This window comes from Salvelinus fontinalis, chromosome 6 (genome assembly GCF_029448725.1).
Source record: "Salvelinus fontinalis isolate EN_2023a chromosome 6, ASM2944872v1, whole genome shotgun sequence".
Taxonomy (NCBI): domain Eukaryota; kingdom Metazoa; phylum Chordata; class Actinopteri; order Salmoniformes; family Salmonidae; genus Salvelinus; species Salvelinus fontinalis.
In genome coordinates, this window is record NC_074670.1 from 44,480,186 (window position 1) to 44,505,753 (window position 25,568).

At 46.2% G+C, this 25,568-nt stretch overlaps 1 protein-coding gene across 1 annotated transcript in view; it reads left to right on the forward strand.

Annotated features, from left to right (window-relative positions):
* The window catches only part of LOC129857881 (peroxisome proliferator-activated receptor gamma coactivator 1-beta-like), a 58,310-nt gene that overhangs the window by 26,700 nt on the left and 6,042 nt on the right, over positions 1-25,568 (forward strand). Inside the window, exons 2-8 of the mRNA XM_055926557.1 lie at positions 13,505-13,690; positions 14,583-14,783; positions 17,598-17,729; positions 22,434-23,391; positions 23,635-23,680; positions 24,165-24,229; positions 24,975-25,527. Of these exons, the coding sequence (XP_055782532.1) occupies positions 13,505-13,690; positions 14,583-14,783; positions 17,598-17,729; positions 22,434-23,391; positions 23,635-23,680; positions 24,165-24,229; positions 24,975-25,527 (2,141 nt within the window). The remainder of the gene's footprint in view (positions 1-13,504; positions 13,691-14,582; positions 14,784-17,597; positions 17,730-22,433; positions 23,392-23,634; positions 23,681-24,164; positions 24,230-24,974; positions 25,528-25,568) is intronic.

Here is a 25,568-nt window from a genome sequence, read left to right on the forward strand (position 1 = left end):
CCATAGACAGGAAGAAAACTGAAGTGGAAAAGAAATCTTGCCCTGCAGTAATTACCGCTAAAGACCTTAACTGTTGGGCTTAGCCTGGAAGATTCATTAGGGGCCAAAAACAGGTTGCCTGATAACCTCCTCTGAGTTGAGTGCTAGGCTAAATCGTAGCCATGCCTAGCTAGCCTAGCAGTGTTTCTGCTGCGCCGCGTCACAGAAAAATCATTGCCACCACGCCAAAAAAAGATGGTACATGAGGCGCCCTTTTAAGATGCTGAAACAGTCCACATTTACTTATCCTCTGCAAACAAAACGAGTGATGAATAGAAAAAGCTGATAAACTCATAGTAGAATAATCTATTTACCTAGGCGACTTGTTGTTGTGTGTTCTATGCGAGAGAATTATTCCTCTCGAGGCGCATTCAAGTTACAAGTGCCATAGGGAGGGGATTCCCAGAATCTAGTATAGGCTTCAAAAATAGGCTACATTTATTTAGAAGGCTACTCAAACTTTTACCAGCCGCACCGGTTTACACTTTATATGTCCTGTGTGTGGTCTAATGAACGAAAGCCTGAATTAATATGATAGTTAACTGAGTTATTGAAAACGACGCACAAGCCCACCGCGGCAACAAGCCCCCCCCCCCCCCCCCCCCCCCCACTTCTACAATGCTTCCAGAGGAAAACAATATTAAGTTTAGGCTATAGCTGAGTTCAGTTAGTACAGTGTCTTCCTGTCTACCATTTCCCGAGGCCAACGGCTCTGTGCTTTAAATAATACATACCTGTCAGTATCTCTCTGTTATTTCAGACCTAGTCATAATTTTAAAAAGAAGACAGTTCAACAGCCTTAGGCATAGGAGGGAGGCAGTGATAATAGGCGGATCCGCAGTAAACAAAGCCAGTTGTTGTTAAGAAGCATTATGAAGGTACTTACTACTGGATATCAGCCCCCTACTGGCTGCAGTAAGAAGGAAGGCTAGCAGATGGCAGAGCCTTCTGTTTGACCATTAGATGGGATGAGTCACCCCCAACTTCCAAAGCTCACCTGGCCAAGAATCCATGTGCAGCAGTGTCCTATAGACCTCTTTCTCACCCAACGACCGCTTCTTCCTCAAGGGCTGCGTGGAAAAATGCTGAATCATAGGAAACACCTCACGTTGATGCAGGTTCATTCTGAAGACTATAGGCTATGCTAGGCAGGCTGAGGAGGAACTGAGAGAGTAGATTTCAGGGCAGATATCTGAGGGGTTATGATGTTTGCCTTCTTATTGTGTCTCGTTTATGTAGAACCGATTACCATACCGTCTGCATCTGTTTGAAAAGCAGATTTACAGAGTGTGAAGCTTGTCCTATGCGTCTGTGAAGGGGCAAACTGCCGGTTTGGGAGGTTGGAACCTACTGTCACTGAAATAACACGTATGGAGCAGCTGGCAGCAAATCAAAATACAATTTTATTGGTCACATATACATATTTTGCAGGATGTTATCACAGGTGCAGCGAAATGCTTATGTTTCAGTGCAGTTATACCAAACAGTGCAAAACAATACACACAAATACAAAAAAAAATCTAATGAAGGAATATCAGAACGAGCAATGTCATGGCCAAGCAGCAGTGTGAATTTTGAGGTTCTCGGTGACCACTTTAGCACTGCCAGGCATTTTATTATCTACAGTCAGTCGGATTTCCTTTATTAGGTTGTATTTAATGCCAGAGAGCATTTTTGGTCATGAGGATGTTGGATCAAAATGTGTTTGCGTCAGTCCAACTCTATTTATGTCATGGGGTCAAGTATTTTGGAGCGTCAAAGTCATTTCTTAAGAGGTTAAAAAATGAGGGCCATACTTACTGTGTTGTCAGTGAACATGGTTAGCTTGGTCACCTTACATAATTGTGGAACTGATACTGTAGGGTCATACTGTTTAGCCCTATTGGTCATACAGGGTCATATAGCCCTAGGGCTTAAACAAAGAAAGGTCTTCGGACATCTCCTGACAAGGTTGGAGGTTTTAGCTGACAGCTGTTGGAGGTTTTTACAGTGTCTCCGTGTTTCTACAGCCAAACGGTCTGCTCGGAGTAGACCGCCGACCGCCAGCGATGTGTACGAGACTAGAACAGCTGTGTCTCTGCGCTGTCCTTTCAACCTTTGAATTCCAGCGGCAAAGATCAGCGCGGCTCTTCAGTCCGTTCTTGGGTTTCAAAACAAACCCCGTTCGTTCTCACAGGGCACCCCAAAATAGAGGAGCAGATATTTTCTACCTCGATTTCTTGGCCGCTATCAAACAGTAGACGGGGAAACCTGAGAAGATTTATGCCGGTGGCCGTGACACTCTGCACGACTTTGGTTTTAGTGCCATACCTCCCACCCTCTCACCCTTCTTCCCTTCCTCCCCCTAGTCTAACTGTTCCCATACCCATAATGCAACGCTTTGGATGACTGCATTTGGGAAGCGCGGGTCAAGTGAAGCCATTCATAATTTTTCCCCCCATTCTGGTGCATCAGTACATTTTCCTGACGGACATCCCGAAAGCAAGAGGGCAAAAAAATATTTCCATATTTAAACTGAGAGACATATGCAGCAGGCCAGGGTTGCTATGGGACAGTCCAGAGGAGAAGAATGTTCACTCCCATTAAAAGCGAGACACAGACGACAGGGCCCCTGAAAAAGCGTGACTCGCTTTGATCTGTGTGCCATGCGCTCTGCACCATTACATGGTTATGTAGATGTTGTGAAACAGACATCTCGCCTCTATGTTTAAGTGGATATGAATTACAATTCATATTCCTATTCCTTCCCATGCTCTTCATGCCCTGATTGCAGATTGCTGCTGCCTGTACATCACTCCTCAACAGCCTGAGACATGGCTCACAGAGCATAGCTCAAGGACACAGCAGTCTGGCTGGCCCCATCACCCTGAAGATGAATTGCCCTCGCAGCTCATTGGGGAATGGTCACCTGAGAAAGCCTAGTAATATCCCTAACAGTGTCTGCTGCTGCCCTGTTGCGCAGGCGAGACTGGAGAACTCAGCCGAGGAAAAAGCATTTTTTGATTTGATTACAGAACAAGCCGTCTTCACTGATCAGCTATCAGGCAGTCGCTGACTGCTGCATTTGAATTAGATGGAGCTGGACACCAGCCAGATTTCCCCCTGTGTCGTGATACGTCTGCTCCGCAGTCTCCGATATGTGAGGGGACCAGGGCCAAGCTCGTTTCCTGTCTTTTTCCTTTCCCTCCCTCTCTCTTCCTCCCGCCCTCTCAGGCTGGCCTCTCCCTCATCCTCCCCTCTGTTTGTTATGCTGCATTATGTTAATCCAGTCAGTGGAAGGAATTTGCTACCTGCCCAACTGGCCGTCACTGATGAAGCGCCCTAATAAAACTAGTATGCTCCTGATTTGTCACACACCATACTCCGTCATCATAATTGAATGGCTGCTTTGCCCATAAATCAGGGTTAGAGTAGAGATGTGTATGATGAAGGATGTAGCGACCAAGTCATTAAGATTCCCTACTGTGATAGCTAGCCTAGCGGCATGATATCTGCCTGGTTACGCTGAGCCCAGTGCTGGCTTGGTCCAACATAAACCCCCCCCTCCATCGCCTCTTCAGGTAATAATTGTGCTGTGTTAGGTTGTGTTAAGAACATAACATGTGACACGGAGTAGCCTGCCAGCAAACTTACACAAGGTGTTGAAATTTGAGAAGCGTGCGTCTCATTCTTCCACTGCAATGGGATATGGCCTCGGAAGTTCAGAATTGCTGACTACCCCTCTATATCTCTTGCAGATCCTTCATCTCTTCCAACATTTGGTAACCAGCTCTATCTCTCACCCCATACCATCTCTTCACCCCACCTAGTCTTCCCCCACTCAGGCAGTCAGTTAATGGCAGGCATGCATGACCTTTTGGGTAATTGAAGTCTGGGTTGTCGTTTTAGCATCATATCACTAACAAACATTCAGCTGATTAGCAGCAGGGATTCAGACATGAACACGTGTCTGTGGTAAGCAAAGCAATAGACTAGCTAGCTGTTTGTGTTTCTATCTGGGAATACAAATAAGAATACATTTTGGGTGATCATTAGCTCTCATTGCTAATGCTGCAATGCCCATTTGTCTCAGCCAGCCTGTCTCTCTCTACTCCCCTGGTCGCTCCAGTCTCCATCTCATTACCCTGTTGGATGGGCTGGCTGCTCCCAGGCTGGCGCTGCAGACAGCCCCGACAGCACTTGACAAAGCTCCGCTCTCATAGGATGGGAATGGAGTCCTCCAGTAGAAAGCAATCAAAAATGTATATCAAGACAGGATGGCACGCTTTCCCTTCTCTCATCCCTCTCGCAGTATTTCTTTTAAACGCCGTCAGTCTTATTTTGACCACATCTGAGCGCTGCTTCAAGGGTTGACATGCAGATGATAGTGGAAGAAGATTTTGGCTTGCCTGGCTACCCAGCTCCAGCCAAACGCTACGCCCCGCCCACAGACGTTAGTTTCTTCTCCGCAACGAGTCTGGATCTGAGTACCTTCTTGATCCTTCACCGAATGTGAACACGTTCGGGGCCGTCTGATTGGTCCAGAAACCAATGGGTTTGGCCAGAGCCAGAACACACATGGTAACGCGGTGGTTTGAAAACTCGTCATTGGCTTTGATACTCTGATTGGTTAGAGACGATGCAACCGCTGATTACTTTATTTTATACAGCGTGCCTTGTGCCCCTCGTCACCACAAACAAATTCAATGATGGCAGTGTCAGACTAAAGTATTTAGCAAACGATGTCTAGATTTTGGCATGTTTAAAAAAGGTAAATGTACGATTTCACATCCTATATGACATACAGTACATATAACATTGTGGCATCTATCTGTATTTTGCCATCTTAAGTTTAGATACTCATGATGGCGTCACTTAATTTGCCTTTTAATAATTGATGATCAGATTTGAATAACATGTTCTCCCAGTGTTACTGAATCATGTTACCTCCCCAGCAGGACCTCAGGCTCCAAGTTGCACTTCACCAAGTCGGTCATTGCAGTTATTCTCCCTGTATCCTCACATACTGCTTATTAGAATAGGAGGGTGAGTGTCCGCAGCAACGGTATCTCTTTCTGCAGTGGTCGGCCTTTGTGCCTCTACAGGCAGTGTAATTAATCAGGACGCATCACCGTCGCCAGAGAGGAGAGGAGTAGAGAGGCGGGGGGGGGGGGGGGATTCAGGGTCAATGCCGGGGGATTGGTGGTGGAGTTCTGCGGTTCTGAAGGAGTGTAAGCTGGTCCAGTATAGTAGTCAGTGTAGGATCAGAGTCAGAACAGGTGAGTGTAGGAAGGTTTCTCAGAATGAGCTGTCTCTAAAACCAACGCGAGGAAAGATGCCAGTTATGATGTAAGAAGGGAAGTTGTCAGTCATCTGATTCCACGCAAAATGGAGATTTAGCCTAGGCTATGATATTTGCATAGTCTGTACCTAATGTAAATTACAAGGGCTTGACATACAGACAGTGTAGTTGCACAATGTAAATATAAACACATTCCTGTCCAGTCGTCACATACGAACTGCAATTTTCAGACGGACGAAGAGACTTGTCAACCCTTGTGATCTCTTGCCCTGCCCTTACTGATAAGGTCCTTCGCCATTCTCTCCAATCTCGTTAAGGATTTACAAACAGGGCCTCAAGGGCCCTAGATTACCAAGTGATGTCAGTTAAAAATAATGTGACCGAAATAATTGCTGTCACGCCTCGGATGACACGTGACAGGAAAGTCTCAGCGACCAGAGGTTTGTGTAGTAGAGAGAGGCGTGGTGAACGTGTCAATCTGTTACTACAGTGGAGCTCGTTTTCAATAAGCCTATACTACACCTGTACACCATCCTATTCTGTCTGGCATGGTTGGTTCCTATCGCGCCCACACAATGTGATTGACACATTACCTGTAGTAACAAAGTAGTGTTTTTTTGAGTAGGGGTTGGTTTAATCAGCAGGCGCTAATTGATAATGACGTTATTGAAAAGAACATCAGATACACTGATTTACAGGTGATGAATCACTAGTGTTGCAACTAGCCTGTAGTACGAACTGTCCCTGGAAACAACTTGATCTGCAAGCATCAGATATTTGACTCTGTTAGGAAGAGTTACTATAGTAACTGTATTCGAGTTACTATAGTAACTGTATTCTTGTTCCTCTTCAACCCCCGTCTTAAACTGGTAACCTATTGTCCATTCCTTTCTAATGCAAAGATCTCCCCCTGAGTGAACTGGTAGACTATCAAAGCCCTTATTCTAAGCACTGAATCCGCTTTCCAATCAGATCCCATTACTGTCCTACCTAGGGGAGAGAGATTGTGTGCCTGAGAGCCAAGTGCTTTTCTCCCTCCATCCCTCCTCCATCTCAGCATCGCCCACCTCTTCCCCCGCACCGTGGACGTCCTTGACGCGCACTTGATACGCGCCTCATCCAGGACCACTCAGATTTAGTTTGACTACTAATCTGACAACAGTTAAATGGGATTCAAAAGGGGTGTGGCTACTGCACTGTTTGGTGACTGCTGAGGGCACCCAAGGAACACAAGGGTCTCGTAATAACTTCTCTAGGTCAGAGCACAGCTAATATTGGGGTCATCTGTCAGAATCGGCCTTCGATCGTCATCAGCCCTTCTTCACACCAGCCGGTGGCTGATTTAGTCCAGATTTAGTGTCGTCGTGGGCGTGTGTTCCTGTCTGGATAGAGAACAGATTACAGTATGTTACTGTCAGAGTGTGACTGTCAGTGAGGGGCTGGATAGAGGTTAGGTGAGCGTAAAGGATCTATTCTACAAGAGTAAGCAGTGGCCAGAGGAAGGGCCCCCAATCCAAACACTGCAATTGTTCTAATTCACGTTAAATCTCGACAATCCCTAGAAAATAAACAGGGGTTAGGAATGTTTCCAAGACAATAACCCCCAGTTCTGCATCGTGAACAAACACAACAAAACACAAAACAATAGACAGTTTGGAGTGGCACCACCACAATGGATATATTAGCCAACTATACTGCCAACTGTATTGTTTAGCAAGAACTCAATACATGCTCACCTCCCAAATACAATAGCCCTTTCTTATTTTTCCTGGATGCTTCTCCTTGGGTCGTCAAACAGGAGCTCAGTAAGATGCATATCTAATTACAGCAACCGTCCTGTTGCTTCATGGGAGATAAAAGGTGCGCTGAAAGTGAGCCAATGTCTGATGGGACCGAGAGGGGCACTCAGGCACTCCATTTTAAGCCATAAGGACACTGTACCCAGGCTAAACAAAGTAATAAACTGCTTACTGGACCTGTAAGGAAGACATACGTATCAATCCCACTGAATGATGGCCATGACAGGAACAATCAGTAATTGAGTGTATAGTACAAGGCTCTCCCAGATTCCACTTTAACTGACCTACTTCTTCTACTAACCGACTGTTTGCAGTTAATGAAAATGGTTAGAGAGGAGACATCCTTCTTTCAGAGAGGCTTCTCATGAGGAACAAATCTAATAGCCCCCACTCACAAGTCACAACTCAAGCAGGACAAGTGCTTGCCAATTTGGAGTTTCATTCATCAAAAGCCTCTCTCTCTCTCTCGTCAATATTCAGTTAGTCCGTTTGTTTCTAGAGATGGGTCATATTAGTCACGTTAGGCTAGCTGTCGTGTGGTCGAGGGTCAGGGGAAACTAACAGGACGCACATTGACCTTTGACCTCACAGCTAGACTTTACTAGTCATCACTACTCCTCATAGTGAAAGACGATGCGTCTGTGCTTCTACACCTGCATTGCTTGCTTTTTGGGGTTTTAGGCTGGGTTTCTGTACAGCACTTCGAGATATTAGCTGATGTACGAAGGGCTATATAAAATAAACTTGATTGATTGACAGGGACTCCTAGAGGAGTGTTATAGACATGGCGGCTATTTGTTTGTTGTGGATTTGTTAAATGAGACGATTGAAGACGACGTTGGATTGAACCCATCTAGTCCATTCATTTGCATTTACAGTTACAGCTTGAGTGTCGTGTTTGTGGGTATGCATGTCTGTCTGGCTTCCTAGCTGTTTAGCCGTCTAGCCGTCTGTGTGTCTGTTTCCTGGAGAGGCTGAATAGAGCAGAGCCCATCTGCATTTGGCATGGCCAGAATGTAAAGCCTGGCTGGCCCGTCACAAGCAGCTTGTGTAAGAGCCAGTCATAAGACTGAGGATAACAGCTATATATAACATACCTTAGATAGCAAGGGGCTCACAGGGAACAGGGCACCTAGATAAGAGCCTATTAGCTAGCAAGTGCTGGAGATGAATGAGCAACCTGTTTGCTTATTAAATCACAGGACTTGGTAGGTATTGCTGAATCTCAAGGGTTGGTCCTTTTTTCCTCTCTCTCTCTCTCTCTCTCGCTCTCTCGCTCTCTCTCGCTCTCGCTCTCGCTCTCTCTCTCTGAGTTGAGCCCTTTGGATGGGCATAGCAAGATACCTCAAAGCAAAGGGATTACTATTTCTCTTTTGAAGGCCTTAAAGTGAAGGACAGTTGTCTGTCAGTTCAGTCGGATTTGCACTGTATTGTATTGCACTGTAGTTGTCCGTTCATTCACAATCCAGACACCACAGTGATCTTAGTAACAGTAGTTGTAACAGTAGTCAATGCTCCCTGTCCTCACTAGCCTACAGGTTGTCCTTGTATGGTTGCGCTTTGGGAGAGAGAGAGAGAGAGCAGCAGTGACCCGCACTGTGCGACTCGTTCCACTGACTTTGTAGCACATGACTGCACTTGTGACTGTGTGAGTTTTATATAACACAACACACGCTATAGAGATCCTTCATATGCCGTCTGTAATTAGTTTTGTGGGGAGTCGATATAGATGTCATTGCCGTTTTTGAATGAACGGAGAGGAAAGTGTCGCCTAAGCGAACACAAATGGAAATTCAACAAAGCATCGATTCTATTCTCTCATTTTTTTCACCCCTCCCTCCCTAATTTGAATGCAGCATATTAAGGCTGTTTGTTGTAAGCAGACAGGGACATCTAAAAGAGTTCATAGTTGACATGCCATACCCCCCCCCCCCCCAAGTGTTCTGGTCACCTTAGGCCTTCCGTTGATGTCACATATTTGAGAGGTGGTGCTATTCGTGTCCCCCATAGCAGCTGAGAGGGAGCGAGAGAACAAGGTATGAGGCGGAAGACAGAAGAAGAAAGAACACAGAGATGAGAACAGAAGAGCTGAAAGGAGGGCGCTGGTGTTCTTGATAGTAGGTTATGGCTGGATTAACAATGATGCGGCAGCCTACCCACAGTAGCATAATTATCTCTGTATGTAGTTCCATACAATGCAGGGCCTGCTATGCCTCTTGGCCACGTCGTTATTCTAAATAAGAATTGGTTCTCAATTGACTTATTTGCTTCGATAAAGGTGAAATAAATGAACAGGGCTGAGCTAACACTGCTTTCATGTCTTAATTGGAAGTTGCTATTGCCACTAGAACACTGAAGTGTCTAGCTTAGTTTGTCAGATGACACATGTTTCCTTTTAGAGGCACTCAGGACAATATCTACTCTGCATTTGATTCGTTGATTATTGTTTTGACTTAGCAACAATCCGCATCACGGCATATAGACGTGGCTTTAGACTTTAGATTCCTGCAGTTTTGATTCCTGAACTGGGGCACATTTAGCAGGACACAACGTTTTGGGAACGTTCAGATAGAAATATGCCAAGTAGAACAAACACCCCTTTCTGACGTGTAGAAGAAGGAATCACGTCGGCTCTATTTGTGCCATTTCTATCTGCAACGTTTGGCTACTGAACGTGGCCTTGGTGTTCAGTTCAGTTGATTGGCCACCAGTGTGGATTGGTGGGTGGAGTGTCAGAGGAGAAGACCCTTGAGTTGAATGGAGTGGCTTCTAATGCTCACTCCCATTATCCCCACAGTCAGTGTGTGAGCAGCATGTGATATGACTAAATGATGCCGGAGGCCAGATCCACTTCAAATAAGGCAATGGTGTGGTTCTGGTATGTGATTCAATCTGCCACTCTTATGTCCTCTGCTACATAGAGCATGGCTGCTGTGTGACTGCTCCTGATAATGGGTCATTATGCATGTCCATGTCACATCCTTCAAGTAACTGCAAATGCGTTAGCAGTCAGTGTGTGTGTGTGTGTGTGTGTGTGTGTGTGTGTGTGTGTATTTGTGTGTGTGTGTGTGTGTGTGTGTGTGTGTGTGTGTGTGTGTGTGTGTGTGTGTGTGTGTGTGTGTGTGTGTGTGTGTGTGTGTGTGCAAGCACATGTGTGTGTATTTGTGTGTGTGCCTGAACGTTCTGCTTGTGACCTTAAACCTTCAGAGCCCAAGGATGTTTTTATTGATTGATATCCAGGCAGTCTGCAAAGGAGACTGGAGCGAAGGGAGGGGAGAAAACAGGTAAAAAAGACAAAGCCTGCCTGGAAATAAAGAACGGTTGGACTTTGTTGAAATTGATTAGCTTGGCCTCTTATTTTCCTGAGAGGGACTAAAGGGGGAGAGAAGGAGGATGGAGGGGTAAATTTAGCTAGGGGGAGGGGATGAGTCAACTTCTGAGATATCACACCAGCCAGGCTGCCACCACAGCTCGCTCTCTCTCTCTCTCTCTCTCTCTCTCTCTCTCATATAGAACATCTTAATTCAGTTTGCTTGAGTAACCAGTCATTTGATCAGTACAATGGCACACACACTACAACTGTGTTGCTTTACATCTGCAATTTATGAACTTATAAATGGTATCAATTCATTAGGCCCTAATCTTTGATCCAACAACCAGTTGCTAAAATGTCACTGAGGGTTGACGTTTTTTCAAAGAGAACACATCCTTCCTGTGATAAGATTTGGGTACATCTCACTAACTAGACAAGGAGGCACCGATAGTTTGTGGCACATCCATGTCCTAAAAATGGAATATGTGTTAGAAAGGACAAAATTACACTTGTTCTACTTGTTTTCTATGCGACTGCCCATCTCATTGTCCCCATAAAGCGTCTTTGGAAGTGATGGCTGGTGATTGGTTGAAACCGGGCTGACCCCAAGCCAGTTTAATGAAATGAGTGGAATTGGATTGGATTGGTTAGCGGAGACGGTTGCGACGTGAAACGGAGCTGGAGTATTTAGTGTTAGTCACTCATCAAAGATGCATAGCTAGGGCTCTGAATATTCAGGTTGTGGTTAGGCTAGGCTAGGCTAGGGACCTCCTGCAAACTGCATTGTCAAAGTCAGGCACACCCTGTATACAAGTGTCCCCTCTTCAGGCATGCCAAAGACAACAGGTGGAGAAGGCTATCAGCAACACACACACACACACACACACACACACACACACACACACACACACACACACACACACACACACACACACACACACACACACACACACACACACACACAGTACAAGTCTCCTCCATGTCCTCCTCTCCAGCTCCACTCTCCACAGGCATAGCCTATTTCCTGTTCTGTCCCTGTCTCCATGAAATGTGGTTTCCATCTCTCCCCTGATGTGACTAGAGTCACTTCCCTTCACACTGGCTTATACCCCAAAATAATTTTACTATCCGTGGACCGCCAAGTCAACTGTGTTATATTATATCACACTTTCACTGGGGCTCATTAGGAGACGGTGGTCTCAGTCTTTCACTAGGGCTCATTAGGAGACGGTGGTCTCGGTCTTTTACTAGGGCTCATTAGGAGACGGTGGTCTCGGTCTTTCACTAGGGCTCATTAGGAGACGGTGGTCTCGGTCTTTCACTAGGGCTCATTAGGAGACGGTGGTCTCGGTCTTTTACTAGGGCTCATTAGGAGACGGTGGTCTCGGTCTTTCACTAGGGCTCATTAGGAGACGGTGGTCTCGGTCTTTCACTAGGGCTCATTAGGAGACGGTGGTCTCGGTCTTTCACTTGGGCTCATTAGGAGACGGTGGTCTCTGTCTTTCACTAGGGCTCATTAGGAGACGGTGGTCTCGGTCTTTCACTAGGGCTCATTAGGAGACGGTGGTCTCGGTCTTTCACTAGGGCTCATTAGGAGACGGTGGTCTCAGGTCTTTCACTAGGGCTCATTAGGAGACGGTGGTCTCAAGTCTTTCACTAGGGCTCATTAGGAGACGGTGGTCTCAAGTCTTTCACTAGGGATCATTAGGAGACGGTGGTCTCGGTCTTTCACTAGGGCTCATTAGGAGACGGTGGTCTCAGGTCTTTCACTAGGGCTCATTAGGAGACGGTGGTCTCAAGTCTTTCACTAGGGCTCATTAGGAGACGGTGGTCTCAAGTCTTTCACTAGGGATCATTAGGAGACGGTGGTCTCAAGTCTTTCAATAGGGCTCATTAGGAGACGGTCGTCTCGGTCTTTCACTAGGGCTCATTAGGAGACGGTGGTCTCGGACTTTCACTAGGGCTCATTAGGAGACGGTGGTCTCAAGTCTTTCACTAGGGCTCATTAGGAGACGGTGGTCTCAAGTCTTTCACTAGGACTCATTACGAGACGGTGGTCTCAGTCTTTCACTAGGGCTCATTAGGAGACGGTGGTCTCAAGTCTTTCACTAGGGCTCATTAGGAGACGGTGGTCTCAGTCTTTCAGTAGGGCTCATTAGGAGACGGTGGTCTCGGTCTTTCACTAGGGCTCATTAGGAGACGGTGGTCTCAGTCTTTCACTAGGGCTCATTAGGAGACGGTGGTCTCAGTCTTTCACTAGGGCTCATTAGGAGACGGTGGTCTCGGTCTTTCACTAGGGCTCATTAGGAGACGGTCTCAGTCTTTCACTGGGGCTCATTAGGAGACGGTGGTCTCAGTCTTTCACTAGGGCTCATTAGGAGACGGTCTCAGTCTTTCACTAGGGCTCATTAGGAGACGGTGGTCTCGGTCTTTCACTAGGGCTCATTAGGAGACGGTGGTCTCGGTCTTTCACTAGGGCTCATTAGGAGACGGTGGTCTCAAGTCTTTCACTAGGGCTCATTAGGTGACGGTAGTCTCGGTCTTTCACTAGGGCTCATTAGGAGACGGTGGTCTCGGTCTTTCACTAGGGCTCATTAGGAGACGGTGGTCTCAGTCTTTCACTAGGGCTCATTAGGAGACGGTGGTCTCGGTCTTTCGTTAGGGCTCATTAGGAGACGGTGGTGCCAGTCTCGTGACTTTGTGTGGCACATGTTTCATTACTATGTCCATTAGTTATAATGAGCGTGTGCAGAGCGATTAGGGGGACTGTCTCTTCCAGAGGTCTCTGTGTCATTGACAACCACACTGTACAGTACTGTAGTAGTTTACTCACTGTGTCATTGACAACCACACTGTACTGTACTGTAGTAGTTTACTCACTGTGTCATTAACATGAGCGTAGTAATGCTGATGATTATTCCCATGAACTTTCCAAACTATTTGATATTTTATAAGATATCTTCAATGTATTGTATTTCTTAATGAGGTGCCCTTTGATATAACAAGAGTCTAAACTGACCTTTCCTCCCTCTTCTTCCTCCACTCCCTCCTTCCCTCTCTCTCTTTCTACAGTATGGGGAGGAGGAGGTCTGCTCGGACCGCCTGGACACTGACTTCCCTGACATTGACCTCTCTCAGCTGGACGCCAGCGACTTTGACTCAGTCAACTGCCTCAGCGAGCTCCACTGGTGCAACGACCAATCAGACATCTCTGCTGCCTCCATCCAGTACAGCACCGGAGACCCTGAGTTCTTTGAGGTGAGACACTCGCCCCCCCACCCCACCTCAGGATTCCACTAGCCTGGTCCCAGATCTGTTTGTGCTGTCTTGGAAACTGATCTGGCTACCAGGCTAGGATTCCACCAGGACCACCCCCTCCCACACCTATGTAATGGAACTCCAACATAGGGACTAGGACTAGAATAGCCCTGAGATATGGCTGTAGACTCCTATGGCGTAGGACTAGACTACACAGTGGACTACATTAGTGGTAAACTGTTAAGGCTCCAGTCTATGATAGTCTATGATAAGGTTTTAGACTCCCATCTTAGAATTCCCCTCAGTGGTCGTTATCAATCTCTCTAATGCACAGATCTCGTATAATGTGTTCATAAACATCATCCACTAACACAACACTGTTGTTCCTGGGTCTATTTTACCTTACCATCAACTTGATCATAATCCCTTGTTCAGATTGATTTTGGAGACGTAGAGTAGAAGTTGGATTGGGACGATTCCCTCCGGTCCTCGTTTTGGATGCCTGTGTGGAATCCATTGATCTCCCAGCTTCGTTCATTTAACCTTCAGCTGGGAGGGTGGGGGGTGTAAAATGAAACCGCGCTCACTTCCCGTAGGCAGTCTCCGCTCCGCTATCATCCCACCACCAGACTCGATGCTTCTTAGCAAGATGGCTGCTGTTGAAACGAACAACACAGTGTGTGGATGGTTGGCGCCCCTCAGACTACAGGGAAAGAGTGGAATTCAAAAGCAGAATACTCTGTGTTGTAAGGAACTATAAGTGAGTGGTATCCTAACTTACACCCCCCCCCCGCCCCCCCTCCTCCTCCTGCCCCCTAGAAGAGGGGAATGAACTGTGTTGTAAGTGGGTAGTGCGTTCACTGATGCCCTCTCTCTCTCCTGCCCCCTCCAGATAGAAGATGAGAATGCGGCGCTGCTGGCTGCTCTCACAGACAGCCTGGACGGCATGGTGGAGGACGAGGTGGGGGGGCTGTCTGTGTTTCCCTCGCTGGGGGAGGGGTCCGAGGAGGACCTTCCCTTCCCTTCAGGCTGCCTGAGTGACGGCTCCCTGAGTGACGGCTCCCTGAGCTCAGAGACAGAAGCCCCGTCTCTAGTAAGAACCCTTCCTCACTGTTTAAGGTGGATTTGGATGGGCCTCTGCTCTGACTACCCCACAGCATGGGTATAATAGGCAACAAAGGTCTGAATTTTTCTCATTTTGGGCTTTTCCATTCTTTTTAGCAACCACTACTTCTAATGAGAATGCTTTTTACCGGCAGGCAACCTGGCTGGCCCACAACTATGGTCTCTTAAAGAAACTGTGGCTCTCTCACCTATCTTCCCTAACTCTCATTAAATCTTCCTTTTTTCCCCTTCCCCCCCATTTTTCTACTTCTCTCTCACTCCTTTGCCATCTTAAAGGGGTAATATACTACTCTCGTGCCCATGTCTGCCTCCTAGGACCTAGCCCAGCCTCCTATAGCTCCAGCAGTTAAACTGTAGAGCCAATCCTGATGCAGAGTACCCTGTGACCCAGTCCCTCCCTTTTCCACTATTCCCCCCTTATCCCCATTTTCCCCCCTCTACACCCCCCCCCCCCCATCTCCTCTTTTCACACTGTCCTGCGGGATGCCTCCACCCCTCTCACCCCTGCAACCCTCTCCTCTCAGAACCACACTTCCAGGAAAAACATGTTTTTCTTTTCAACTGTTGTCCCTATCTACTCATGCTTGTTCTGGATTGCAACAGAAAACGGGTGTCTTTTACAGAGAATACGATAGGATTTCATTACATTAGGAAACATTTGGCTGGCTGCTATTCGGTGTGATTGGATGAGCATGCACGTAAACTAGGAAGTCTGGTGTAATATACTGTATGTCCTCTTATTGTTCTGTAATACATCCTTATTGTTCTTGTCCACAATAAAGCCAACATACTTCCTTAAGTTCCAAACGGACACACACTTTGGACTGGGTTTAAAGAGACACAGAGATCTCACATTATCACAGCAAGGGTTACAAAGGTCCTGTTGTGTTACAGCTCTGAGTGAAACGAGCTATGTACATACCTACATGTTCACTGACTTCCCCTACTCACTCTGTCTCTCAAAGGGACATTCTTCCCAATTTGATTACATGTTCCTAATGATGTCCTTAGATGGCTTAAGAATCTTAATGGGAGTTGGTATCAGTTGGCACTGATAACAGCAATAAGACAAAATGAGCAAAAACTGGTATTATGCAACTGTTGTTGTGCATGTTAAGTCATGAACAACTATGCATACCGTAGATCCTATGGGCTAGAAGAGTGGAATGATGGCCAATGAGATGCCACCATTTCATTATAATGTTCATAACTTTCTGCACTGTTTTTAGACAAAAAAAAGGGCCCATCCATATGGTGAAATGTGGTTTAACATGGTGACATGTACCAGTCCACCTCCCTCCCTCCCTGCCTGTCAGTCCCTTTCCATCCCAGAGACAGCCTAGAGGATTTGTTGCATGTGACCCTGGTGTTGTCATCACTGGTGTGTGAGTGGAGGATTACGCCCTCTGCTGGCAGAAGCTGTAACTGCAGCTGATCTCAGTGTGTGTGTGGGGTGTTTTTGCCATTGCAATCCTTGGTTTTTTTTCAGGCCGCCTAAGACCAAGCAGTGTAAAAAATGTTTGGGGAAATTAATGAATTACCCCAAATTAATCAGGATGGAAAAAGGCTTTCAGTGTAAACTTTTAAACGACTAAAAGCAGATATAAAGTATGTAGGAAAGATAATGGACCTATATATATTTTTATAATATAAAATTTGAGAACTAATAATCACCAAATAAAAGCTAGACAGTCAAGAGAGAATGGAAAATTCCAAAAGACTTTAATTTAGCAGTATTGATTTCGTTATTATGTTTGAGTAAAATAACATGGCATTAGCCATGGCAAAATGCATAGAATTGCAGGAATTAGCTTTAAAACTACAAAAATGTCTCTCAGCTCCATGGAGAAATGTGTAGAATTGCAGGAAATTGTCCAAAAAAATCACAATTTTCTCTACACCGCCAAGATAGCGGCCTCTAAAACGTTCTCTAAAATTGTGTGCGTGCCTGAGTGTGCAAGACAGTGTGTGTGTGCGTGTATGAGGTTGTAAGCAGGCAGAGAACAAGGGCTGCATTGAGCCAGGCTGGCCAGGAAGTGGGCCAGAGTAGAGTAGTCTTTCATGGCATGGATGGGCCTGGCGTGCCAACAGAATTTTGTACACAGAAACCTTCAGCGCCCCTTCACTTCCTCAATGAAACACTGAGAGGCACCATTGAAGCCCATGCCAAGTTGGCACATGCTGACAGGGATGGGCAACTCAATTAGCACTCTACTCATCTATTTCATCATCTGTTTCAACAAGCCTCTAAACATGACATATAGGACCAGACACTATTTAGCTATCAGCCAAACATAACCAGCCGCATCATTCCCTCACATCTACAGTAGGCGTGCTCCGGTGCTATCCTCAGTCTGTGCCAAAACCAGTGCAGCTTAGGGGATTGTTGTTGTAAGCAGATTTATATCATCTGATGATTTCACATGCGATGCTGCTGCCTCAAAGTGTAATGAAGGAAATGTGAGGAAGTAAAATCTCCATTTGAAATGCAATGGTACAGCATTACCGCCCCATTGCAAAGTGCGCAGGAGAGCTATAGAATCGCATTTCCGTTTGATCTTATATTCACACAGCTTCCTCCTGCCAGCTTCGGTTTGAGCGCTCTATTGTTCAAACGCTGGATGAAAGAGGAGAATAAAGAGGGGGAAATAGATTTGCGAGTGGATGAGTCATGTCAAGAGTGATAATACACGTTGATGCTACTGTATGTTCTGCTGATTGATTGATTGATTTATTGGCAGACATGTACATTACAGTTGTCCCAACCCATGTCCCCCTACAGCTGAAAAAGCTCCTGCTGTCCCCCCCCAACGTGCCCACGGGCCTGGAATCACACAAAGAGGGCAGCAGCAACAGCGGGCATCGCCATTGCAGCAGGAGCCTGCATCTAAAACCTGTCAGGCCTTTGGTTAAGGTGAGTGAATTGGATCTCTGTGTGTGGTGTTCTAGAATAGAGCTCAGCAGCTCAGAATAGAGCAGGGAAGGCAACACAAGAGACTTAAAGAGAGGGGGAGCGGATACATAGGCCCCACGACAGGAAAGGTTTTCTATAGCTATGATCCTTAGTCCTTTTCTAGTTCATTCACTGCTCTGACACCGGATCCAGGATATGGGTTGAATAGGGGTCCAAATCACCAAGGTAATGGTCAGAGACTAAAACATACAACAAGCTCTACGGAGAATAAACCTTACTGTCCCTCTCTCTGACATTTGCAACATTGTTTCAATATTCAAATTCCATCTCCAACTGTCAAATCCCATAGTAATGAACGTGTAGGAGTCAGGATGAGAGAGAGGCAGGCAGCGTTTCTCAACTAGTCGAAATCATGAATCAGCTAGCATCATTTTTATGGATATATATATATACAAAGAAATGTCAATTGAAAAAAGGTTAAATTAAAGTAAGTGCAGCTAGTTTGCTGTCTTTCCAGCTTCAGTTTGAAGTTATTGTGTTCGCTGTGTTGTTGGCTAGCTCCTCTGAACAAGTGTCCTAACCAGAGCACATGTTCTATGCCAGGCGAAATCGTGCCTCATTAGTTCATTGTTATGGATGTATCCAAATAAATGTCACTAGAAAACAGCTTAAACAAATGCAGCTACTGTTGTTATTCTGTCTGTACTGTTTGACGTGACTGTACTTTAGCCGTAGTTGGTTAGCTAGCAAGCATGAGATAAGAACGTTGCCAGCCAGTATGGCAATGGAACATTTAGAACGAACGACTGGGTCGCGTCCGTAGATACAGAACAAAAAGACTGAACTGTGTCGCGTCTCTGGCAACCGAACCAATAGAACGAACGACCAGACCGCTTGGGTAGCAAACCCTTCTTTGATGATTTATTGGCTATTGGCATCCAATAAATGTTGCATTACTGCCACCTACTAGACTGGAGTACAACTCCCTTATACATTGCTTGAAAAAAATACAAATAAACAAAACCCTACCATCCAACACAACACTCACAAAAACATTAATAAATAAACAAATCAATTAATAAAAGAGAACACCACCCTACTCCACTATTTAAATCTATTTAGTCCTATCTCAGGCCAACAACCTGAAAGGATGGAACACCACACCCTGTAACTCTTCTGATGTCAAGTCTCGCACACCCAAATGCCTCTGCAGCTGCCACCACAAGCTCAATTTTCTGCAACTCATGTTCCATCCCTGCAGTACAGTTGATAACCATTGCTATAAATTCAAAAAATCCAATCTTACTGAAACATGTATCACTTGTTGGCCTATGCATCTGTATTGGTACAGATCTACTACTCACACCACTCCTCTCAGGATCCCTCCCCCTTGACCCATCTTACTCTACTTTCTTCACTGTCTCAGCATATAACTTCTGCAATACTCTAACCCTGGAAACTTCAACCTGCCTCTCTCGCACGGGATATTTCTGATCCCCAGCCCCATGAGACCCCTATAATTAACAACTTTCCCCAATGCTATGCATTCCTTTGTTTCATGCCCTTCTGCACACTTCTCACACCTAGGAACCTTCCTCCTACACATTGCTGCCACATGCCCATAAGCTTGACACCTGTAACAACGTAATGTATTCGGCACAAAAGCTTGTACAGGATAGCTTATATATCCTAACACCACTTTGTGGGGCAAAGACTCAACATCAAAACTCAAAAGAACAGACAATGATTCTTATGTTTCACCACTCACGCCACCCTGTCTGCGTTGCACCAAACGATGAGCATTGCAAACACTGGGAATCTTCCCCTTCAGTTGGTCAACTTTTACATTTACTGCTACCCCAGTAATCACTCCTTTCAATGGTGCCCTTTTCTTGAGAGCAAAATAATTCACATTTCTTGCCCCAATTCGTTTAACATGGAGCGCCTTCTCCCTCTGACCAGCAGAAACACAAACTATTATCACAAGACCACCTCTGCTTACCCTCACTGATTCCGCAGCACCCAACTCTGTTTTCACCCACCCTGAAACCACAAATGGATCAGCCAAAAGGCAAGGGTCCACTTTTTCCAGACTCCTCTTCATCCCGACCCTCGGTGCAAGCCTTGGGCTTTGAGAACTTCACCACACCTACCACCTCTGATACCTCACCTACCACCTCTGATACCCACTTTTTCCAGACTCCTCTTCATCCTGACCCTCGGTGCAAGCCTTGGGCTTTGAGAACTTCACCACACCTACCACCTCTGATACGTCACCCACTTCCATTTCTCCTCCTGTCTTCAGCTCACTCTGCTTACACTTTCTACCATTCTTCTTTAACAAACCATCTGCCTTTTCCCCACCATTTTTAACCAACTCAAGCTCACTCTTTTCCTCCCTCTCTCGTAAACCTCCTCTGCCTCTCTTTTCCCCTCCATATTCCAAGTATACCTCTCCGTATGATAATACTGCACTTCTCCTGACATACATCTTGTTGTTGCCTTGTCAAGGGATGCCATTTAACCGGCTGTCACAGTGTCCGTACAATCAGCACAAACCCCTCGATATGTCGGGTAGCAACCCTAGATTTGTTTCGGGACTATATGTTGTGGAAGGATGAAATAGTATGAATAAATTCATCAAAATATTTGTTTTAATTAAAATATGTAAATTATTATTTAAACATGTTGGTAACCCGTTGTATAAAAGTGATAATGCCCTCGTAGCCGGTGTTTGGAGGATATATTGGCATGGTTCAACACCCGTGCCAACATATCCTCCAACCCCGGCTTCTTGGGCATTATCACTTAAATTGAGACACGCGGTATCATTCTTTCCGCAGAAGTGTTTGTTGTTTGGTTGCTTAATCTGATCTATAGGCTATTCATCAAAGTAGCCTATTTTGCATTGATAACCAAATATAATCTCAGCGACTGTTCAAACAGTAAACCAAACAACAAGAATCCACTCAAAAAGGTATTTTGTTTATAAATAATAACTAGTGATTCCAGGCTATTGTGAAATGGTGGAACCTGCTATAGACAACCAGCTAGCCATGTGCTTTTTTTTTTTCATGACCAAAACATGACGTTCTATTTTTAGCTGATATCGGAATCAATACACAAACAGCATATCAAATTGGGATAATGATTTATGCTACTCCGGCAAGTATACAAATATTTGCCAGGCCATATATTTTTTTTATTATAAATCTGATTATTTCACATGGAGATGTGGAAAGCTAAAAATGCTAGCTAGCTTGCTATGTTTTTAGCGAGGCTAAAGCTAGCTAGCCAGGCTGTCAGCTAGCTACTACTAACAAATTGAAATTATACAAATAAAAAACTTTGCTATCTCCCTCTTGTGAATGGGACTGGGACCGGTGTGGAGATCATGTTACCAAAAGGTGTCAGTTGCTCCAAAAATCCATCTCCACCCCCCATGCACGCAGGTCAACGGCGTGAGGCTTGTAGTAACCTTTAGCCTTTATTTTCTCATTTATTACCCCAGTCCTGCCTTGGCTTTTCCTCTACGGTGGTGGTGGCCGAGGCATGTGACATCTGTGGCATTAGAGTGAGTGATGCTGAGGTTTTGGAGTGACAGATGGATGTAGTATCTACCAGGAGAAAGGCTAGGGCAGCTCTGGCAATGAGCTGGTGGTTACATAAAGATAGAGTGCATCATAGAAGCTCTCTCTCTCTCTCTCTCTCTCATGATACTGGGAACGTTGGTATGATTATGAAGGAATGTTTTATAACTTTGGATCTTTGTGGCTCTCTGTGCTGGTTTTGGTTACTCATAAGTTGAAAATGTTCACTCGGCACTGTATGTTCTCATTGCCTAGACATTCCTTAATATTTTGGGCCATACAGTGCACAGAGGCTCACCAAGGTAATTTTATAGGTAACGTAAACTCGTACGTCGCCTTGGTCCGTACAATTGCTCTTATTTTAGCGCCCCAAAAACGTAATACTTCCAGATCAACTGTAATGTCAATACCATTGTAAAGCACAATTTCTCCCCTTTCCAAAATAATCAATTACATAACCTTAACGCTGCCCGTTTCTGCATAATTCAAGCAGGCAATGAGCCCCGTCGGGTGTTTTAAAAATTGGCAGGTGGGGAAGCGAAACTAATGCGTGATAGTGAGAAGGAGAGATTGCTTTTTTTCACTCGATCTGTCCAACTTATCACCTTATCGCCTCTAAAATGTAATTAAAACACTATAAAGAGTTTATATAATGTGTGATTACATACCTATTTAAAGGTTTGTGTCGAATTTGAATCGGGTTTTTAGGGCGGTGCTAAAGTGATCATGATCGCATGCAATGTCGAGGCAAAAAATGACTAGGTATTCCCCCTTACCCCCGACACTGTCCATTTCTTGTTTTTAAACGATGAGAGAAGTGCTACACCTGGTGGAGAGAGATTGTAGGACAGAAATAGTTGCTTTATGCATGCTGTACGTTACGACAGGACACGTCACGATGTAATGGAGGGTCTGTTTTTTTCAACTTTTCTCCAATACTATAGAGCCATTACCATGTTGATCAACGCTTGAATAGAAACCTAGTTCACACCCCCGATTTTGAAGTCAACACAGTCGCTATTTCTTTGTAGCCTCGTTTGAATGTTGCGGTTGCGCACATTTGTACGGAATGGGGTGAGTTTACGTCAGTAACTCTAACTCTTTCTTTCTGTAGCGTGAAAGCACACAAGAGCGTAAGCCCCGAGCGGTGCGACCAGCAGGACGTCTGTGCACAGAGCTCCACCGGCACCTGACCTCTGCACAGGAGGCGGAAGACACTCCTTCAGCCGACACAGAGGATGAGGAGGACGAGGAGGAAGATGATGACGATGAGGACAGTGAGTCCGAGGAGGAAGAAGAGGAGGAGTCTTCGAGCAGTGAGAGTGAACGCTCCACTCCCCTTGAGCCCACCAAGCCCCAGTTCTCCTCGGAGAAAGAACTCAAATCTGTTGTGGAGCTCATCAAGTATATGCACACATACTGCCTGCCCATGCGCAAGCAGGCCGGCTGGGAGCGCAAGGAGCGCGAGTGCCCAGGCCAGGTACGCAGGGCCAGGCCCGAGTGCCCCACAACCCTGATCCACCCGAACTGTCACAAGGCTGCCCCCCAGGCCCAGAGCAGCGCACCTCGGCCGCGCCTCGCCTTTACCCGCAGACGGGAGGTGAAAGCCAACTCTCTCCTGCGCGAACTGCTCAAAACGGTCAACTCCTTTGACGTGAGCAAGCCTTACAGACTCCACAGCCCCCCCTACACCCATAACAGAGATGCTATCACCAAGCCAGCGCATGACAGAAAGACTGAGACCCCTAGCCCGACTGCCAGCTCAATCAAACCAGAGCTTATGAAAGAGCGCGGCCTTGAGGCCCCTCTGAGCCCTGATCTGGAGGACGCCTCCTTCTCAGTCCGTCGCTCCCGCAGGCTCGCCTCTTTCCCCAGCCGCTTCGCCAAGAAGGTGCGTGCAGGCCGGGTGAGGGAGGAGCCTGCGTCCGGGGAGCGGCGCCCTAATGAGGAGGACAAGGCGGTCAAACACCCCCTGGTAGACGACCCGGAGAAAGACTCCGCCGCCAATAACAACAGTACTTCCCAAACCACGGCAGACGCAGCCGAACCCGATAACCTCTCCTGTCAAAACGGTAAGGCAAGATGGTGACGATGTCAGAAGCCCCAAGCTCTCAAGGCCTGTCCCGATTTTTCAGTCCACATGGCTCCAACGTGCAGTATCTTTCTTCAATTTGATGTGAATGAATAACACAAGTGCCACTGTTAAAAGGCTGGTAAAAAATGTTGTTTTTATACCTGCTGAATCTGCTGTTGTGTTCTCTGACCATGTATGTAACCATTGGTACCAACGACTCTTTCTGTCATTCTGATTGCAGAGAAACGGTCCTGCCTCTGTCTGCCGCTGACTCCCAAATCTACCGGGTTTGTTTTCCGTACTATAGTCCTATACACTACAATACATGTACTGCTAGCCCATAGCCCCACTGGACTCACAAAGCTATTTTTAATGTACACTTCTGGAACTCTTCCATGTGTGAAATGACTGTGCTGTTCTCTGGCCCCCAGATAGTTTTTTGCTGCTTTGTGGACTCTGTAATATCCCCAAAGCACTCCACACAAGCCTTTCATGGTAACACAGATCCAAAAATAGACCTCAATAGGAGAAGGAGCTTGTACTGTAATACCAATCATAGACGGCTGTAAAGGAAAGCTATTCTCATGTGGTTCACGTTCACAATGAAAATGTAATATAATCTCCAACAAAAGAAAAGAAGTCCTTTAAAAAAAAAAACAGAGCACCGAACAGTACATCCTTTTGTCGCCCCTCTACCCCGACCCCTGCACCGCCTTCCCCTGGCCCTGATGATGACTTTGCAATTGCTCTCTCTCTTTTCTCCATGATCAGAGATACACAGTATGCCAACAGGCCCTTTGAGCAGACTCTCAGCGTGGACCTGTGTGGCACAGCAGGTAATGTTGGGGCTTTGAGTTGGTGTTGATCATCTTGGCGTCTTTTACGCCTTGGCTTGACGAGACAACGTTTTGGAGCTATGTCCTGTAATCCTTGTGTCTGTCAGAAGTAGCTTGTCTAGAGGGAAGTAAAGTCTAGCTAGCAAATATACTGTGTTGTAGACTAGTTTATCTCTTTTAGATATACTATTGCTAACACAGCTCGGTAGCAAAGCAGTAGAGGAGAGGGGGAATGTGTTTGTATCGTGTTGTGAAGAGCATGACTGGAGTCTAAGGACGTGATCTGTCTCCTGGGTAAATGTCATCTTGACATGGCTAATTTGGTTGCGTAGCTACTTGGGAAGCGGAGAAGACCGATATAACAATGCTTTACAGTGTCTGCCGCTGATATCTTCCTCAAAAGCCATGATGTTAATAACAACTGAAAGTCAAATACGCACTTTGGTCAAAGTTAATATGAGATTGTGTGCTCGCCTTGTGCCGTATCAAGGTGCTGTGTTAACTGTAATGTTACAAAATAACAGCATCAAAGCAATTTGTTGTATTGGGAAAGCCATTGAGAGACAGATAGAAGTGAACAGAGTAACAGACAGTACACCCAGTAACAGTTAAACATGAGCAGTGTTTTAAAACGTGACCAGTGAAATTGTCTGAACTGTTGATGTTTCTCTAATGTTAACCCAACAGAGCTGTTTGAAACCACTGTGAGGTACATGTGACTTATTAGAGTGGCGTGTGTTTTCAGGCCTCACCCCTCCCACCACCCCCCCTCACAAGCAAGTGGAGGACGAGCTGTTCAAGCCAGAGGGGAAAGGAGAATCCACACCGAAGGGCTCGTGGCTGACCCGGGCCCACTCCCGCAAGCTCCCCGAGCAGACTGAACTCTACGCCCAGCTCCGCAAGATGGGCCAGGCCATCGATGCAGAACCCAAAGTCCACAGGACGTTCGGAGACCACGACTACTGCCTGCTGAGTCTGGGGGAGAGCCGGAAGAGAACCGCCGCCATGCTGGCCCACTCGCTGTTCGGACGCTCCTCTCCGGAGGGGCCAGAGCCTAAGGGGGACAAGGCTGAGCGCAGGGTCCAAGGGGACAAGAGGCTGGAACAGCAGCGTGAAGACAGGCTCTTTTCCAAGGTGCCAGAGTACCTGAGTAACGGTAACAGGGCTGACAGAAAGGGGGACGCTTTATCCCCCCACAACTCAGATGAAGCGGGGGAACGCTCCTCCCGTTCACCCTCCCCCATTCTCCACTCCAGCTGCTGCCAGCCCCACTCGCCTAGCAGCAAGCCCGACTTCAGGTGAGAATATAAACCACTGTTAGTCCGATTAGCAGTCACAG